The sequence below is a fragment of the Mytilus californianus genome, unplaced genomic scaffold (genome assembly GCF_021869535.1).
Source record: "Mytilus californianus isolate M0D057914Y unplaced genomic scaffold, xbMytCali1.0.p SCAF_5, whole genome shotgun sequence".
Classification (NCBI taxonomy): domain Eukaryota; kingdom Metazoa; phylum Mollusca; class Bivalvia; order Mytilida; family Mytilidae; genus Mytilus; species Mytilus californianus.
The window spans coordinates 50,633,236-50,648,109 of record NW_026262701.1 but is presented as its reverse complement, the minus strand read 5'-3'; the positions used below and the strand labels follow the sequence as shown (position 1 = coordinate 50,648,109).

The following is a 14,874-nucleotide window of genomic DNA, read 5'->3' as shown; positions in this document are numbered from 1 at the left end:
GAGTAGCAGTAATTAGAACATGCAACAGAATAACCATCCTTCCAAATACCATAACTGTATTTACTCGCTACATTTGGCGCCCAACTTAAAAACCCTTGGTGTTTATAGAAGATATCTAGTCAGGGTATGCTTGGTGAGAGTCATAATAGTATGATGACTGAGGTCGGGGGATGTGACAGGATTTCTTCCCTAGAATAATAGATACTTAGCCAGTCGTTATTGATTGAGCTAGGGAACTACTTCTTTCGCTCAGTAGGTTAGAGTGCTGACTTCGAACACAAAGGTCCCGGGTTCGAGTCCCGGAGGAGACACATTGATTTTCTGATAAGAATGATGCTCTCCGGTTACAATAGTATATGGACTGCTTAATTTGGGATTCATTTATCTGTTAATTTGATATTCAAAAAGAAATATAATCCATTATCACGAATTCTAAAATTCGTAAAAACTAATTGAATTTATTTTTTCCAAATTGTCCAAAATGAACTACCGTAAGAAAGAAACAGTATTTAAATTCAATACACTATTTCAAACACGTGATTATCATTTTGTCTAGACAAAAAAGAACCTAAACGTTCGAGGTTATTTAATGTAAAAAAAAGACGGATCAAGGATCATAACAAGGGCGAATGTGGACTTATGATAAATGTAAGTTTGGAAATCTTTTGTTATGAATTTTATTTAACTTTTTCCTATTTCTGAATCTTGTATTTCTTTTTGTATGAAAATCTGTATTTGTAAAACGTATGAAAACTGAACCAATACTTAATTATGATATTATTGCAACATGTTTTAATAAGGCGCGGTTCTGCTTACGCACAAACGTTCTCTAATAATCGACATAAAGACATCCATGACCTTAGATCTTTACCGCAGAAAATGTCTATGTCATAGAGAAATGCTCTATAGACTATATGTGCATGATACTTTCACTTTCGTTTGTTAACCGTCAATATTCAAGTGATCATCAGGAATATGAAACAAAATGTCACACATTAACAAAACAGGACTTATACAATCGAATCGGGGTTAGGGGGAGGCGGTTGAAAAACAAACAAATTTAAAATAAATTGTCTGAAATTTTTATAATTAGAAATATATATTAAGATACATTTATAAAACGCACAAAAGCAAGGTAACTCACCTTTGCATAATAGAACCCGTTTGCCTATATGTTCAGAAAACAAGCCCAGAACACCCTTTGTAGACAATAACAATATTGAACACAATGACCAACGGTCATCTCCTTTTATTACTTTGTACAAAACTAGTATTATAAAGTTATTTCAGTTAATGTTCCTCTTTTGTATAGAATTAGTATAACACAATGACCTAAGATCATCCCCTTTGCATATCATTGTACATGAATATATTTATATGTCATCCCTTACCTATAGGACCAGTTTTACAAAATAACCTTCGGTAATTTGTTTTTGTTGTACTGCACTGACCCTCGGTCAAGTTGTAAAACAAATCTCATGGTCAGGTAATTGGGTTTTGTACATGTACTTGTCTCAGACAAAGTGAATGACCTCGAGCTCGTGTCATTATGTTCGACATTAATATAAAAAAAAACAGGTTTTTTTTTTTGTGTTTCGCAGTATTTTACAAAGCAGTTAACTTTGTTTTTTTGTGTTTTATATATAAAAAAATATATAATTTTAGGGTATTCAATTTAGACCTCCATCCACCGAAACCCAATTCAAATGGGATAAGTCTGTCATGTTATTGTCATAGGATATATTTCGGTTTCAATGTTATAAAACATTCCTATTTTGATTTCAACTTCAACATGCAGATTTGAATTGCTATATTCAATATCCGAATCTGAACATTCAATTTTAAAATTTTATAAACAAATTCGCATGTTCAACCGATAATTAATAATGTTGAATTAAGTACAATTTGGTGAACTTTTTTTCTTTTAATTCAATTGCTTTGTTGCGTTTGTCATGAACCGGCAATATAAGAAGACTAAGATCAATTTCATGTAAGAATGTTGTCTTAATATTTTTCTATTTTATTTCTTTTATGTACCTTACGGTGCGTTGTTGTTGGCTCCGGATTCTACAAATTTTTCAAACAATTTTGAATATTTAATAAAAAATCTGTATATAAATTTAAGAAGTACATAGTATAACAAAACACTAGTGTTTTAAAATACTTAATGCCATTTTGTAGTTTCGTAAAAGTTGCAACCAATAAAAAAATAAATGTCTTTAAATTTAGTAATTAAGATAAAGTGACTCGTATAAAGAATATTTAAAACACATACGAAACAATATATGATATGTGTAGTAACAGAAAAATCGGAAAACCGAAATTGGAGACAAAAAATAGATAATAAAATTAAAGTTATACGACAGATAAATGTAAATTTATTTTATGAATGTTATACATATTTAAAGATTATTCTATGTCTTGTGTCATTCAAGATATTTCAAGATTGTATCCTCGTCAGATTCACGTGATGAATCTATGTCAACTCGTCTTTGTTAGTGAAAAAACTGTATTTTCCAAGTTATTTGAATCCATTTTAGGACAATAACAAATTTGAAACTATTAAAGGTTAATAATTCTACTGAAAATCAAAGCTTTTAACGAAGATATGATATATTGAGTAGTAAAAAGGTAAGACACTTAAACTTTTAATCGAAATCCTATAGCTAACACAATTTATGATTAATTTTGTTGAAATAACTTTTTGATCCACATTGCTATGTACGTGATTCGATGATTTACTAATATGAGATTTCTTAACATAAATATGCAAATGAACTGAAACGTTCCTATTACGCTCTGTAACAAGTTATTTTTTTTAACAATTTTCGAAATGACTTTGAATAATTCGTTATCTTTACTAGTTTTTTTATTTTCTTTTGTTCCATTCTAAAAATATTCAACATAAAATTTATTAAATACTGCGATCTTCATTTTTTTTTAAATCAATCGTGAAGTAATATCTGCAACAGGTATTGGAACAAGGGAATATGTCTAACTATGTTTTACGTCCATGTTGGCCTTAAAGTTATCGAATTTGATCAAAATACATAAATTATAATTGTGTCTATTAAAATTTTCTAAAGCAACTAATAAAGTCTTAACGTTACATAAGATGGCTAAAACAAAATGTACCCTATTTCGCCTATGAATATTCAGATTTCTGGATCAAACATACATTTTTCGTTTTAAACGAAAACTGGCAAGACTAATTATTTGACTTTTTCACTTGAAATCTGTTGACAAATAATAATTTCTGAGTATTACTTACGTTCCCATTTTTGTCTTTTGGCAGTTGACGAATTACAAATAAGACAAACAACTAATTGGTATATTGAAGGTTATTTACCACCCAGAGGAATGAATACGATTTACGACTGTACGTTATAGACAATCATTCTTAACAGATATTAAAATGTCGTAATTCCAATAGGAATATACAAACAAAACCTAAGGGAATCGCATGATCATTAAACGGAGCGAGACCGGTTGCTTCGACAGGGTATGCGTCTCTTGCTAAGCATGCATCATCCGTAATGCGAATTCACACTCAGTCAAATACTAAAAAACCTGAGTGTTTCAATATTACAATATATGTATATAAGCACTGAGGTAAGGTTTTTCTTCAATTTGTAGTTTAGTTTGAGCTGTTGAAGGTCTTTTTGTGATTTAAAGATAATGAACAACAATAAAAACTTTTTTTTGATATCTAAAACATTATACATATAAATATTATTTCAGCACATAACCAGTCTTTCAGTACTAATTGTATATCTTTTCTCTTTCGTTGACAGTTTATAATGGCACAACAAGAAAGAGAGAATTTTTACCGGTTTTCAACATTAATGATGGATCACACGAAAAAGTCTTTCACGGATCTTTTAGAATTACATCTCATGAAGAAGAATTTATCTTTTGAGGAATTTCTAAACCAGAACCAGCATGATATATACCATCTCTGCTACAATAGATACCGGTGTCGTTGTCAATGTTCATCTAATTATATTCTACCATATTATCGTGTTCTAAATGCCTCACAGCTAGATGTATTGTTCGACAAACACGGACCGAAAATGCCACGCCATAACCATGCACGAAACGCAGAATTTTGCTGTAGCAAAGCAAAGACAGGAAATTGGAATTACTGCACGGGTCTTGGATATGACTTTAGCAAAATGTCTTCTAATACGTTTTTGTACTGATGTTTTCTGGGACTGCTGTTTAACCCAACCGAGTCTGTCGTTCGAAGAATTTCTCAATACAAATAAGCATGATATTTATCATTTAGTTTTCGGTTATAACAATTTCTGCTGTCAATGTCACTGTGGATACACCTTTCCGGTAGAACAACTGACGCAAAGTAATTTTACACATTTATTCGGTAAAACAGCACAGCTGTGCTCTAGCTGCGTTAGTTCATCAACAAGGTCAACTATTTGTGCAGTAGAAGCGACGAATGGAATAAGTGTTAGAAATATTGATGACCTTGTCGCCGATATTTTGCTTCCGAATATATGTCCTTTAAAAAAAGCAGTCAGTATCCTAGTAAAAATTAGAAACAAAATGTATGGCCATGTTGCTGAAGCAAAAATGACAAATCAAGATTACAAAATATATATGTTGGAAACCGAGAAATCTCTTATACAGATAGCCGCTATGTGCCAGAAAGAAACAGAAGCAAGACAGACAATAGAAGATCTCAGACAAAGGCCTTTAGATGAAACGTTATTAATCAAGTACCAAACAGTTCTCTTGAGAGACATCCAAGCAGAAAAGGAAATCTCTGAAACTCAAAGAGAAATCAAAGAGGTTCGTTTGCAAATGGTTCAAAATTATTATAGTTCATACTTATGTAAGGCTGTATACAACATGTTCCATGAAATGTTTATTGCTGATATTCAACACTACACATATTTTCACATATAAAGTTTGTTTAATGGTTTGTTTGTATAATACACCAAAGTCATGAAATTATATACATACTTCTCTACATAAAAACTGCGAACAATGCTCACAAAATCATACTTCTTCCCATGCAAAGTCAACAAATAGTGAAGGGAGCTCCTGAAAATAATTCTGATATAAAAGGAGGTGCACAATGACATTATATGTTGAAGATTTCTTAAATCTGACTATGGGTTAAGATGGATGGAGAAGCTGATACAAACTTTTGCTGAAGTGTACAGATGTGACAAAGTCCATGTTATGTCAAATTTAAAACCTACCAATCATTCAAGCAAAGCGATAAAATAGGAGATACAAAAGTTCTTCACGTTACTTAAATTCTGTGATAGTTTAAAACAGCGATGTCAAGCAGGGCATCTATTTCCTATCATGATTTCCTTGATAGAGGGTTGCTGCTCAGAAGGAAGCTTTTAAACCAATCAATTTTACAGACACTATAACGAGTTGGTTGACCGTTATGTAATACCGTATAGCGTGTTATTTTCGCGGGTGTAAAATTTCGCGATTTTAATTGAATAAGATATACAAATTATTTTGACGGTTATTATTTTAACGGATTCAAAACTTTTATCAATACCATTGCATGTGCACTTTTAAATTGGCGGAATTTATTTTGGCGATTTTCTTCTATCCGCGAAAATAAGCGAAAATTTACACCCCGCGAAAATAACCCGCTATACGGTATCTGTTTCACAGATGATAACTGATATTTTTCAATTGTCGTAACTACAATCCTTTCCCCTTTTTCCCGAATGTGACCCACCGAATTTGTACTAACATGAGCAACACGACGGATGCCACATGTTGAGCATGATCTGCTTACCCTTCTGGAACACCTGATATCACCCCCAGTTTTTGGAGGGGTTCGTGTTGCACAGTCTTTTTCTTTTTTAGCCATAACGTTGTCAGTTTATTTTCGACTTATGAGTTTGAATGTCCCTTTGGTATCTTTCGCCTCTCTTTGACTGTAGGATGAATGGGTATAGAGAAACCTCTATCACTATATACCGCCCTATTCAATCGTGGGGATATTATAAGGACATATGGTATGATTACCAATGAAACAACTATTTTTACCGAGGACAAGGATTAAACGCTTTCTGGTAGGAAATCTTACGGCATTCATCAATGAACAAAACATATGTAGTATTGAAAATTAAATATAAAAGACCACGTGATAGCGAGATCTGAAACAATTCAAATGTAAAAACTATTTGCTTGTTTTTGAAACATAAGAATCTTGAAAACTGGAATTTTTGGCGAGAGAAATATGATTTTGGAATTTTTTTTTATTAAAAACAGTGGAAAAAACGATATGTAAACTGTATAATAATCAGTGGTAGAAATACAGGGAATTGAAAAACATTACTTAAGATGTAATTCTTTCATGTATGCTCTATGCTCATTTTAACATGGGTATGCATAATATTTGTCAATATCTTTATACCGAGCGAAAGCGAGGTGTAAAATGAAGAGAAGTAAAATGTTAAAACTAGCATAGAGCATGGCATGATAGATTTATTTCGAATCGAATAGGAATATTTAGAACTTCTGTACTTCGAAGCGGACATATAATACACGTTCGAAAGGCAGCCATTTTGTTTTTATGAAGCCAAAACGATATAGAAAGTCAACCTTTTCACGATAAAAAAAAATGAACAGATATATATAAACTGACTTTGAGAATGATTTTATTTAATTCCCGGCGTTGTTCCAAATACAACTGACGTTGCAATTTCAATTGTGACGTCAATCACGTGCAGCCTTTGTTCTATTGCAATTAAAACACGGCTTTGCTTCCAAAGAGAAAGAAACACGTCATATTAGAATAGTGTATTCTGGAAATACAAGCTTATATTTTTAATAAAAAGTTATAAATGTCAGTAGTTAACATCCTTCAGTACTGATTATGGCTGTATCGCTTATACGTAATTTTGTTTTCCTCTTTTTATGAGAATTTTATTTCAATTGGTTTTCATTTTTATCATATTTGCACTTTCATTTCTATTATGTTCTTGTGCATATAGATTCTTTCTTTTATTTGGCAGTACTTAGAAACTAATTTAGGAAGTGTCCAGGAAAGACTTGCCTCAATCGAACTTTTACAAACAACGAAAATGCAAGATGTTTTATCAGCAATGGACGAAATTGGCAAGCAGAAAACTAAAGGTATTTTAACATTTTATCTTTGTTGAAAACAAGAAACATATCTGAGCATTCCAACCTAAATTATTTCACACAAGTATATACTGTGTTTTTTCTATAACTTAATGGGCAAATATAACATATATATTAAATGTTTAATTGCATGCAAAAGTTGGGTCATTTTCCTAGGACACAATCATGCATTAGCGGCAGTGTTTTCCATACTATACAACTAAGAGTTGTTAATGTATGAGCTATGGTCAAAAGATGTGGAAGCTCCAGTATACAAGCTACGTCATTGATATTTCATTTTTTTTCATAATATAAATGAAATAGTATTTCAAAAAGACTACACATATCAAAACTATTTTAACATTATCAGAGGTTTACTCTGTTAGTAACTGCATCACACATGTCAAAAACAAACAATGTTGAACTGTGTAAAAATTCCTTTTAAATGTTTGTTTCAGATACAGGGCGAAGGACAGAAAAGTATGACGGTAGGTAGATTCCCAAAAGTAGGTGTGCAATAAATATCAAAGAGATAACATCTTAACTTTTTTGATTTATTGTTCGATTTACACTTTTGAAACATTTGATTTGACAGGAAAAATGGTCGAGTATTTTTTATTTCCATTTTAGCAACACAATGCATATAAAAGAACACAGTTCCAATGTCCCCCGCGTAGTACATGTTTTATCTGTCCAAGGTCAAAGGGCAATAACAAGTTTTGGTTCTTTAAAACTTTTTATAAATATTTTTTGAGAAATGAAGGCTTGAGAGCAAATGCAATGCAATTTCCAATATGAATAATACTTCCAAGGGGTATAACTCGTTAAGAATATTTGATCAGCACTTATTTTCGAAATTGTCCAAGACATTGCTGATAAAAAACTATGATATAAGTTTCATACAAATCTGGCAAGAATTGTACACGTGATAGTGATAACAGTGCAATTTTCCATATAATCAATATTTCCAATATAAATAATATTTGCCAGGGGTATAACTCGTTAAGAATATTTGATCAGCACTTATTTTTGAAATTGTCCAAGACATAGCTGTTAAAAAAACTATGATATAAGTTTCATACAAATCTGGCAAGAATTGTACACGTGATAGTGATAACAGTGCAATCCTCCATATAATCAATATTTCCAAGCGGCATAACTCTTTTAAAAATAATTGATCCGCACTGATTTTGGAACTTGCTGATGTAACCCTATGATATACATTTCATAAAAATCTGGAAAGAATTGTACACAAGAGAGCGCTCACAATGCAATTTTCCATATGATTAATATTTCCAAGGGACATAACTCTTTTAAAAATAATTGATCGGCACTGATGTTCGAACTCGTCCAAGACATTGCTGATAAAAACCAATATCAGTTTCATAAAAATCTGGAAAGAATTGTACAAATGAGAGCGCTAACAATGCAATTTTCCATCTAATTAATGTTTCCAAGGGGCATAACTCTTTTAAAAATAGTTTATCCGCACTGATTTTGGAACTTGTCCGAGACGTTGCTGATATGAAGCTATGATATAAGTAAGAATCCTTGTCACATGTCAATAAGATATAACAGCAATTTAAAATTTGAAATAAACAGACAGGCATGCAACAATAAGAAAAGTGCATTTGTATAATTTATTCATATTTTTATTTTTACGATGAGATTAAAAATTATTTTAACGTTTTGTTTTTGTCCTCCTCAATTTAGATACACTATATTTTTAATGAAGCTTTGCAGCACAAGTGCTAAGCATATTATTCATTTTCAAAACTGAATTTCATTTTGCAGCGGTCATTGAGACACACGATTGACTTTGCAGAGTACTTACGTTTCACGAAATTAACATCCTCGACATAATAAAATTGAGAATGGAAACGGGGCATGTGTCAAAGAGACAACAACCCAACCAAAGAGCAGAACATAAATATGTTTCTTTTCTTAATTAAGAAACGGATATTCAGTTCTTTGTTTAATTTATAAACAACTTGACTGTATGTAGACCATGGCACGAACTATATGTATACATGTATATATAAAAAAAACTAATTTAAGATAACGGGCTTATAATGTTGTTCGCCAGACGCGCGTTTCGTGTACAGATGACTCATCAGCTGTACTTGAATACATACAATAAGAAGGCAAAATCATTAAAGAAGTTGAAGAGAATTGAAAACCAAAAAAAATGCAAAAGATTGTGTCACATCTGGCTAAGATCAGCTATACCAGAGGTTGGAAAACCTTAGTATTTTGAATGATTTAAAGGTTTTATGAGCAGTAAATTTACACACAAAAAAATGATGTGTCGATATATAAGAACTCTTTTCTTGCTTAAAATACATGTTTAATTTCAGCTATAGATCATATGATGTTCACTATGAATAGTGTAAATTTAGTGAAACTCTTGATGGGAATTCCATTAACACACAATGGTTAAAATATTATGGAGACTTCAGTAATCGAATTATAATGTAAAAGGACGTGTAGAGAAAATACATTGTTTATAGATAATGCTTCTTTTATGAATTAAAAATTTAATTGCTCCAAATATGCATTATTCTATTCCGGCAAACTATAGACCTCTGTTAAGGATAATCGCTCCTCTTGTTTTTGAATTTTTATCAGATATTCGGAATCCTCTGGTTTTATCCATGTAGTATCATTACAGATTTTTGCCCACTAACCCTTACTTTTCTTTTCATAATTTGATTAGATATAGTTTAAAATACCATCTTTGAAAATCTTATTAAATCCTTGTTATTTTTTCATACTTTTAGATAAAAAAAAAGGTGCCAATGTTAAATGTATGAAAAATCTAGAGAGAATCATTTCCCACCAAATTTTCAATGGCTTATATCTCGAAAACAAGCACACGGACTCTTCATTTTTATCTGCTTTTTTAGTTCCTTTATTTATATACTATCAATTTATAACTGTCTTTTAAAAAGCTTATTATTTTGAAACAGAGTTGACTGTCCCTCTGGTATCTTTCGTCCCTCTTTTTTAGCGAACATCCTTAACTGACTTCAGTCCATTTAAATGATCTTGAATTTAACTACAGATGTATTATGTGAAATTCCGCTTTTGTCAATGTTTACGGATTTTATATTTTGTGACTTGAAGTAAATTACGTTTATTAATACGATTTAATGTATTTACCTTTTTTGTTATTTAGAAATCTCGCGTCTAACAGATGCAGCAGTCAAGGTTCATTTAGAAGAAGGTACATTTGTACAAACTAGCGCAATGCCAGCTATTCTAAAAAGCTTATAGGAAAATGGTCACGTAGTAATCATGGGACCATCTGGTTCTGGATAATCTAGAATTGCATTGGAAACACTTCATCAATATTCTAAAGATTACAGCTCCTATACCATGGTAAATTTACCAAATATTTCAGAATGGCAAGAAATAATCGATATGAATGATAACTGTATTGTACTTTGCGATGACGTTTTTGGTAAGACGAATAGTATGTTTAACGAAGATATACATATAAAAAATGTCGATGCGATATACACATGTGTCAAGAGTGATCATGTTAAAGTTATATTGACAATGCCAGACAATATTAAACATAAGTGTACTACTTTAATTTCAAAACATCGGCTTTTTTGTAGTGATAATTAATAGATTTGAAATGTAAGGATTTTCGAATGAATAAGGTCGAAAAACGGAAATGTTTGTTGAATTATTTACATAAACATGGAGTTCAGGAAATCTCTGATCAAGAAGAAGAAAACTACAATACTGCGTCATGTTGTCTAAAAGATACGATATTTTTTTATTCAAATACTATAGATTGTATTATTGAAAACGAATCCAACTCGATCATTGACTTTCCTCAGGCTTGTTACATGTTCACATCTAACAGAAAATTTCTAAAACAAGGTATATCATTTTTCAAACATGCAAACGAAATTCTCTGGGAACATATTACTGACATGAAAGAGAAGGGGAATACCGATGCAAGCTATTTAGTGGATTTCACAATTTTATCATTTATTCTGCTCAACGGGGATAAAATAAATGTCGAACACCTTAATTTACAACAAATTAATAACGTTTCGTCAAGTATTTTCGGGCATCACGATAGCTCTTTTACAAAACATGACGTCGTTGAAAGCGTTATTCGTCTGCAGAATGGGAACTAATTAAAAAAAGAAAGTAATTTTTATTGCTTCCAACATCGAACTATTTTTGAGGCAGTCTTTTTATCGTGTCACAGTATCAATACAGCCAATCTGGTCCAAATGATGGATTTCGATTTTATCGTTGAAATGACAAGACCTGAAGATTATAATGAATTGGTTGGCGAAATGATTTACAAAGTATCAGAGCAGAATTATACATTGTTAGCACAACGATTGATTTTTTTCCTAGGTTATAAATATATAAATGATCCGTATTTATTTGCTAAAACAGCAAGCGAGTCACCAATTATCCAACTAACATATTTGAAAATAATAGATAATTTATGTAAAATATATAGACAAAATGAACAATATAAATGTTTTAGTAGAAGCAAGTATACATATTTAATTCCTCTTCCAACTTTTAGTGACATTCTTTGTTGGGGTTGGCTTTAACCGATTCTTTTCATCTATCAACTGCATTATTACTTTATTGCAAAAATGACGAAAACATTTTAAATTACTTTCTGAGTGATATCTGTAAAACATTGTCATCTAACGATGAATCTGTAATATTATGCAAAGAGAGTGTTAAAATATGTTTTCTTTGCTTCTGTAGAATTTTGAATGAGAAGAAAGCATGTCTTGCATGGAATGTGATTAAATCGCACAATATCAGACTTGAAGACTTAGATAGTACGGTTGAATTTGTTCAAAACGGCTTTGTTGAAGTTTTTCGAAATATTTCTTCACTTGAGCTTTTATGTCGTATTATAAATGATTCTAGAACCCCATTGTTGAATGTTGATGGATTTCTTGTTTTTTTATTTGAGAAAGATTTCAAAATTGAAAACTTAAACCTATTATTAAAAGTATTTAATCATAAGATATTTAATAAATTATTGTGGATGAATGCAGCATGCGAAATTGGTGATATGGAACTAGTCAAATGTTTCTGCGAATATTTTACATTCCGTAGTTTTGATATCATGGATATGGTGTATACAATTAAGAAGGCGTGTACAAATTGTAACACCGAACTTGTTCATCTGTTTGTAACTCATATAGCTGCAAATGATGAACTAATAGACCATGTATGGGAAGTAATCTCTATCCATAGCAGTGCAGACTTTATAAAGGCGTATTTTCAAGTGTATGGCTTTGGGCATTTCAATATGGCAGTTGTAATGAGATGGGCATGTAAAAATTGCAATATAGACTTTATAAACTGTGTTTTAGAGACCGTTGACCATTGTCTTCTTGACATGGATATTCTAATGAAGTTGGCATGTGATAATGGATATGTTGATCTTGTGTTATTTTTATTAGAATCAGTTAATCCAAAATTAATGGATCTAAATCATGTTGTAAGATTTGCCTGTGAAAGAAACAATAACGACTTACTCATATTTTTATTAACAATATGTGACCAAATTTTAATCCATATCGAATTCATATTTGCATGGGCATGCAGTAAAGCTGATGTCGAATTTCTCAAAGTTCTATTTTATACAATTGACAATGATTTATACAAAGAATCGTCTGGTATAAACTCTGTATTGGAGTGGGCCTGTCAAAATGGTGATCTCTTGTTTACTAAATTTCTGTTTGAAAAGGTGAATAAAAAATATCTTGACGTATCGGCAGCACTCAAAATAGCAGTAGACTGCAAAAATAAGGACTTAGTTATAATTCTACTTGAAATATGCAATAAAAGAAATGTAGATATAAATTCGGTGATGGCATGGATAAGTAGTAATGAAGATATTGACTACGTTGAAATTTTATTTAATACAACATCTGTTTCATCATTATCTAAAGAAAATGTGAACAAATTAACTAGACTAGCACTGGAAAATAACCGTGAAGAATTAATCATATTAATTATCGACCATTCTGAGGTGTCAAATGATCATATTAACTCTATAAATCAGCGGTCGTGCAAAAATGGTAATTTAACATTCACTAAGTTATTACTTAAAAAATTCAATACTGCATCTATTGACATAACTTCAGCCATGAGAGAAACATGCTATAGCCGAACATGTAATTTAGACATAATGAAGCTATTGGTTAAATTATGTGAAATTCCTCCTTTAGATTTCAAAATGCCGATGACGAAGGCGTGTTCATTAGGGCATTTTGCTTTGGTAAGGTTTTTATTAGATACATTTGATTGCAAAATCTTTGATATAAAATCAGTTTTCAACTGGACATGCAGTAAAGGAAATTATCGGAATGTAGTTCATTTAATTAAAACCTTTGATCATAAATTATTTGATTTTGAGTCTGCACTAAACAATGCTTGTATTACAGGAAATGGAAATGTAGTGGTTTTTCTTGTAGAAGCGAAACAACTCTACAATTGAAAATGCATGTATCAACAGGTATTTTGAAATATTTGAGTTTATGTTAGAAAGATGTGACCCCAGCTTCTTTGATATGATTTCTCTATTTAAAACTGCTTGTCATAATGGTAAGCTAGAATTCGTTGAGTTGTTATTAGAAAAAGGCTGTCGTCCACCATGGGGAGATGTCAAAAGGATAGCACAAAAAACAAACAATGATGATTTGATAAGCTTAATTCGTAAAGTATCAAGGAGGAAAAGATAATTCACGAATATATACATCACTGGGGACATATTTATACAATTATCAACGGGCATTTGAGTCAAATATTAAAACATTTGTACGTATCAACGTAGAAATACCTAAATATTTTTTTGGTTTTTTTTAATTTTTTTTTCATTTCTAAAAGAAATCTTTCCCAAAGTAAAGTATACGTGCATACTGCACAACTAATTAAAAAGAAATATGTATATAACACAGTCGACTTTCAAGGATAAAATACAGCATCAAATGATTTCCCGAGTTCATCAATGTATACAATCATTCAATGAACTACTACTTGATCAATGCGTTAACAACAAGAAAAACTGAAAACAAACAGAGGTATAGCATACTTCTACTGTATTTGATTCACTCACATGGTCTTAAATGAATATTTGTTGTCATTAAAAAATATCAAAGAGTTTATATCATTTATTTAAATCGTGTGTCAACAATATATATTTCCATATATTCAAAATTTTACATGTCATTTTAAAGTTTGCATTGCAGGACACATTCAAAATAAATGAACTGGTGCATGTTTATCTAAGCAGTCGTTGGACTAGGACATGTCCTACGACCATCTTAGTATATATCTCTATCGTAAGTGGGTTAATAAAACTTGACGAAACTAATAATATGTCCGCGAAATTGCTCTAAGTTTAGGACACCAATTTAGGATATGTATGCGTATATCTTTTTTGACAGTAATGAAATAGCCCAATATTTGCCTTTAACATCTGCTATGTATAAAACTGTAACAGACGGAATTCAACTCACACAAAAATATTTCATTATTTTTACCGATAGCATACTCATTGTTGTATTAACTTAATTATTTTTTTTTATAGAAAACGTAGTTATACTTTTATTTTGTGGTGTCTCATAAAGATTTTTATTACTATTATTATTATTATTATTATTATTATTATTATTATTATTATTAAATCGATTGGTTAATTGAAATGCATTTTCATTTTTATAAACTTTTAATTAGTTTTGCTAT

The 14,874-nt window shown here is 31.0% G+C and overlaps 1 protein-coding gene across 1 annotated transcript; it reads left to right on the top strand.

Annotated features, from left to right (window-relative positions):
• Positions 1 to 573: 573 nt before the first annotated feature.
• Positions 574 to 13,611, top strand: LOC127702437 (uncharacterized). The gene is made up of 5 exons (XM_052206635.1): positions 574 to 648; positions 3,795 to 4,809; positions 7,014 to 7,134; positions 7,581 to 7,610; positions 10,301 to 13,611. The coding sequence occupies exons 2-5, from the start codon at positions 4,045 to 4,047 to the stop codon at positions 10,396 to 10,398; spliced, it is 1,014 nt and encodes a 337-aa protein (XP_052062595.1). The 5' UTR covers positions 574 to 648; positions 3,795 to 4,044; the 3' UTR covers positions 10,399 to 13,611.
• Positions 13,612 to 14,874: the final 1,263 nt, after the last annotated feature.

Bases quoted from the DNA above. Each gene is read 5' to 3' on its own strand.
- LOC127702437 (XM_052206635.1), top strand. From the start codon at position 4,045: ATGTATTGTTCGACAAACACGGACCGAAAATGCCACGCCATAACCATG. The intron at 4,810-7,013 runs GTTCGTTTGCAA...TTTATTTGGCAG, and splicing joins CTCAAAGAGAAATCAAAGAG to TACTTAGAAACTAATTTAGG. The intron at 7,611-10,300 runs GTAGGTAGATTC...TTTGTTATTTAG, and splicing joins AAGGACAGAAAAGTATGACG to AAATCTCGCGTCTAACAGAT.